Source organism: Lycium barbarum, chromosome 4 (assembly GCF_019175385.1).
Source record: "Lycium barbarum isolate Lr01 chromosome 4, ASM1917538v2, whole genome shotgun sequence".
NCBI lineage: Eukaryota > Viridiplantae > Streptophyta > Magnoliopsida > Solanales > Solanaceae > Lycium > Lycium barbarum.
In genome coordinates, this window is record NC_083340.1 from 53,620,810 (window position 1) to 53,626,255 (window position 5,446).

Consider the following 5,446-nt stretch of genomic DNA (forward strand, 5'->3'; position numbering starts at 1 on the left):
TCGAGTCTTGATTTACGTGCATATGATTTCGCACTACTCTGTTCGTGCAAGCCTCAGTGTGCCCTTCATTGAGCCCGGGCCAGGATATGTTATCGTGCGTATTCCTTTGCATTGTTCACCGAGTCCCTCGTTAGAGGGCCGGGTATGGTATATGTATATGATGATATGATTATGGCACCGAGTCCCATGATGGGCCGGGTACTGTATATGTGCACATGATTTCATTTACCGAGTCCCTTAATGGGTCGGGTACGGTATGACTTCATTCACCGAGTCCCTCACTAGAGGGCCGGGTACGGTATGTATATGTATATATATGTATATGCATACATGACGATATGAAAGCATGATAACATGATTCTATCCACCGAGTCCCTTAATGGGCCGGGTACGGTATGTATATGATATATGATATTGGCGCGCATAATTTCATTCACCGAGTCCCTCACTAGAGGGCCGGGTACGGTATATGCATACATGTTTTCATGATGACATAATGACATGATTTCATTCACCGAGCCCCATAATGGGCCGGGTACGGTATGTGATATGAAAATGTTTGATTCTGTTTCGTACTACACAGGTACAGTGGTTTCTTGATTATGATACTTGACTCCTGTAATCTCTGTTTCAGTTATGATCTCTCCAGTTCTATTTCATGCCTTACATACTCAGTACATACTCCGTATTGACCCCCTCTTCTTCGGGGGCTGCGTTTCATGCCCGCAGGTACAGACGTTGGTGTGAGTGGCCCGACAGCTTAGGCTATCCGTTCTGCCGCCTTGGAGTGCTCCCTTGTTCTGGAGCCCATATTTTGGTACATACTCTTCCGTTATGTATATGTATGTGTATATTCAGGGGTACGGCGGGGCCCTATCCCGGCATATGATTCCGTTATGTTTGTTAGAGGCCTGTAGACATATATGTGGGTCATGGGTCGCTATTGTTCGGTTATGTCTGTAGTTTGCGTCTAAGTGATCCTATTTGCTATGACAGCCTCAACGGCTGGTATGTATATATGCTTATGTATATGCTTCGGTATGATATGTATGTTATATGCGACCGCTTCAGAGTAATATCTGTATAAATTAATATATGTTAGAGATGAATAAGATATAGCTATGTCGATTTGGCAAGTAGGTGTGTATGGGTGTCCAGCTCGGGCACCAGTCACGGCCCACGGGGTTGGGTCGTGACAAAATCAATTTGGAGAATATGGAGAAACAAGACAAAGAAAACTCTAAAGCAGAAAAAGAATCAACAAAACCTTGGGTAGAAAAGTCTTTTGGTAAGCAAGCAAAAAATAGTGTTTCAGCTGAAGATCAAGTGGAACTGTCAGAAAGTATACAGCAAAATCAGATGGAGGTTCTAATAGTTGATGAAGATGGAAGTAATGGCTCAAAGATCAATGAGGTAGGAGACAATACTGAACAACTGAGAGATCAGGTCATCAATAATACTATAGTCAAGATTAGTACAGAAGTAGTAGAGATAGATGGAAAGCCGCAGAATCAGTAGAGGGGCAAGAGGCAAATGGGCAAAGTATTGGCACAAGCCAGGAAGTAGTGGTGGAAAAGGGTGAACATGATAAGTGGAAAGAGGATAAGACAGAAGAAGAGGGAACTGAGGAGCAATCCTTAGATATCAGTCCTAGTAATCATCCAAAGGAGCCTGGTGGATCAGTCCCAAAGACTCTAAGAAGTAATCCCCCTCAGGAAATAAAAGATCAGGAGCTTAAGAAAGATTTGCTCAATGTTCAAATTGATCAGGTGTCAAGAGCAACAGATCTCTCTCCTAGACAGACAAGGAAAATGAGAAACTCAAAAATAAAAGGAGGAAAGAAGGAAACTGTTCCCCCCTGTCAAACTAGTATCAAAGAGGCAGGTAGCCTCCAAACAAATCATAATGAATAAGCTCTTATTGTGGAATATCAGATCAGTTAATGCTCAGCAATCCTTTGAGAGATTAACTAATTTGAATAAAAGAAATAGCTACAGTATTATTGGTCTGATGGAACCTTTTGAAGATGCTGAACAAATAGAAAGATTTAGAAGAAAGTTAGGTATGGAAATAGCTTTTGTCAATATCTCAGGCAAAATCTGGTTATTCCTCTCAGAGGATGTGCAGGGTTCTGTGGAGATAGACAATGAACAATAGATATTTTGAAGCTGTTTCACCAAAGTTTAAACTATAATATAGTCTTAACAGTGGTGTATGCCTCTTATGATGCTGGAGAAAGAAGAGTGCTTTGGGATTCCATTAACCAGGTCTCTAATCTTTTTGATTTACCTTGGCTGGTGGGAGGTGACTTCAATGTCATATCTACAGAAGAGGAAAAATTAGGAGGTCTACCAATCTTGTATAATGAGGTAGCAGATTTCAATCATTGTCTCAGCAATTGTAGTCTACAGAATCTTGGATATATAGGTAGCATATATACATGGTGGAATGGAAGAGTTGAAGAAGCATGCATTTTTAAAAGATTGGACAAGATGGTTTGTAATGATAAATTGCTAGATGTAATGCCCACCATGAAGGTAACTCATCTGATAAAAAAGGGATCAAATCACTCTCCTTTGGAACTTGAATTCTCCACAACTACTATGGTGATCATAAAGCCTTTTAAGTTCTTGATTCTTTTGGTCCAACATGAGAGTTTTCAGGAGGTTATCAAGAAACACTGGTGTATAGATTTTGAAGGAAATCCATTTACCAAGTTTCATCACAAGCTCAAAAAGGTGAAGAATGCATTGAAAAGCTGGAGTAAGAACACATATGGCAATATTTTTCAACAAATTGCATCACTGGAAGAGGTAATGAAAGTCCATGAGGAGTAGTTTGAATCATCTCCAACAGTACAGAATAGAGAGAGACTACATAGGGTGCAGGCAGACCTTAGTAGATTCTTACATTTGGAAGAACTGTTTTAGAAACAGAAGTTAGGACTAACATGGTTTCAAGATGAAGATAGAAACTCAAAGTTCTTCCATGCTTATGTAAAAGGGAGGAGAAAGAAACTTAGAGTGGATAATATCCAAGATGCTGATGGAAATTGGCTAACCAATCAAGAGGAGATCTCTCAAGAAGCAGTCAGATGTTATCAGAAGCAGTTTGAAGAAGACAAAATTCCTTCTAAGTTTGGTTTACTAAAGCATATCCCTACCCTAGTCACAGAAGATCAGAATCATACCATGGAGATGCTACCAAATGAAGAAGAAATCAAAGAAGCTGTTTTTGCCTTGAATGGAGAAAGTGCCTGTGGTCCTGATGGATTCACAGGATTGTTCTTTCAATCAGCTTGGGAGATAGTAAAACTAGATGTGGTGGATATGGTGAAGGCATTCTTTGTGGGGCAAGAATTACCAAGATTCATCACTCATACAAATCTGATTCTTATCCCTAAGAAAAAGCAGGTGCAAAGTTTCTCAGATCTGAGGCCAATCAGTCTCAGTAATTTTACAAACAAAATCATCTTAAGGGTAGTGCATGAAAGATTAGTAAAACTGCTGCCAGGTTTGATTTCTGAGAATCAATTAGCTTTTGTGAAGGGAAGGAGTATCATGGGGAATGTACTACTCACACAGGAGATTGTCAAAGATATAAGCAAGAGAACTAAACAGCAAATGTAGTGGTCAAATTGGATATGACCAAGGCATATGATAGAGTCTCTTGGCTCTTCCTCACCAAAGTCCTTAGGAAATTTGGTTTTAGTGAGGTGCTAATTGACATGGTGTTCAGGCTACTATCAAACAAATGGTATTCAGTTCTCTTGAATGGGCAAGCACATGGTTTTTTCAAGTCATCAAGGGCAGTTAAACAAGGTGATCCTCTATCCCCCACCCTTTTCATCTTAGCTGCTGAGGCATTATCAAGGGGACTAAATGCATTGTATAAAAACCCAAGGTTTGTGGAGTATGGTATGCCAAAATGGAGTCCAAGAATTAATCATTTGTCATATGCTGATGTCACAATTCTTTTTGTCTCTGCTGACCAATATTCAGTAAAACTGATGATCTAATGAGAGTGCTAAATAGATATGAGAAGGTATCAGGCCAGTTGATAAATTTGAATAAGAATACCTTCTATGTTCATGAAAAGGTGAAGAGTGGTTTGGTGTCAAGGCTGAAAAAAATCACAGGAATTAGGCAAGGCCTCTTTCCATTCACATATCTTAGCTGCCCAATTTTCTACAATAGGAACATAATTTCACATTATGATACAGTTGTTAAAAAGATTGCCAAAAGGGTGAATGCATGGCAAGGGAGACTACTGTCATATGGTGGAAGAGCAACACTGATATCTCATGTATTACAAAGCATGCCTGTATACCTATTATCAGGAATGAATCCTCCAAAGGGTGTGATTAGACAAATGCATAGTATTTTCTCAAGGTTTTTCTGGTCAAACACTGGTGACAAGAAAGGTGTACATTGGGTTAAATCGGAAACACTGTCATTGCCTAAAGATGGAGGTGGACTGGGGTTCAAATCACTATTTGAAGTGCCAATTGCCCTTTTCTGTAGACTATGGTGGAGTCTCATAACAAAGCCTTCATTGTGGAGTTCTTTCATGATAAACAAATACTGCAAAAAGCTTCTTCCTGTGATTGCACATGCTAAAGGGGCATCTTCTATCTAGAGAAAGTTGATAATAGTAAGGGAACTGGTAGAGCATCAAATATGGTGGCAAGTGAAAAAGGGGATTCTAGCTTCTGGTTTGACAACTGGACAAATCTTGGTGCATTATATCACGTCCTATCTGAGGATAGTTTGTAGGTGAAAATAGAAGTTCAGAATTTTGCCAGTATAGAAGGATGGAATGCACAGTTTCTAATTCAATATATACCTGAAGAGTATGTAAAGCATGTGATAGAGATTATTCCCCCCCCCCCCCCCCCCCCCCCCCCCTCAATTAACAGATGAGTTAGACAAAAGCTGGTGGTTACTAGAAAAAAATGGAAAGTTATCAATCAAAAGCGCTTGGGAGTATGTGAGGCATAGAGAAGTGAAAATGGATATCTATAATCAAATGTGGAGGAAACATCTTCCATTTAAGTTTTCATTCACACTTTGGAGAACCTGGAGATATAAAATGCCAGTTGATGATGTAATTTACAGAAGAGGAAGACAATTGGCGTCAAAATGTTGGTGTTGCACAGAACCAAAACAAGAAAAAATGTCACATTTTTTTCTAACCTCTCCTACAGCCTTAGAACTGTGGAGAATGTTTGCTAATTTTGCAGGTATTCAACTGGTGGGACATCATATTCCATATATGATCTCAAAGTGGTGGACAAAGAGCTGCAGACCCATCCTGAGGCCTATAATTCATGCAATCTCTGCAATCATAATCTGGAGTCTATAGAGGAGAAGAAATATCATTGACTCAGTGGTCTAATCTATCAGATCAACAGATATCTTTGGCAATTATTGCAAACAGCTTATCC

The 5,446-nt window shown here is 39.6% G+C and overlaps 1 protein-coding gene across 1 annotated transcript; it reads left to right on the plus strand.

Annotated features, from left to right (window-relative positions):
- Positions 1-1,215: 1,215 nt before the first annotated feature.
- Positions 1,216-4,638, plus strand: LOC132637493 (uncharacterized). The gene is made up of 7 exons (XM_060354573.1): positions 1,216-1,413; positions 1,476-1,884; positions 1,940-2,128; positions 2,200-2,813; positions 2,931-3,625; positions 3,739-3,903; positions 4,002-4,638. The coding sequence occupies exons 1-7, from the start codon at positions 1,216-1,218 to the stop codon at positions 4,636-4,638; spliced, it is 2,907 nt and encodes a 968-aa protein (XP_060210556.1).
- Positions 4,639-5,446: the final 808 nt, after the last annotated feature.

Bases quoted from the DNA above. Each gene is read 5' to 3' on its own strand.
- LOC132637493 (XM_060354573.1), top strand. From the start codon at position 1,216: ATGGAGAAACAAGACAAAGAAAACTCTAAAGCAGAAAAAGAATCAACA. The intron at 1,414-1,475 runs GTAGGAGACAAT...AGTCAAGATTAG, and splicing joins ATGGCTCAAAGATCAATGAG to TACAGAAGTAGTAGAGATAG. The intron at 2,129-2,199 runs GTTCTGTGGAGA...ACTATAATATAG, and splicing joins CCTCTCAGAGGATGTGCAGG to TCTTAACAGTGGTGTATGCC.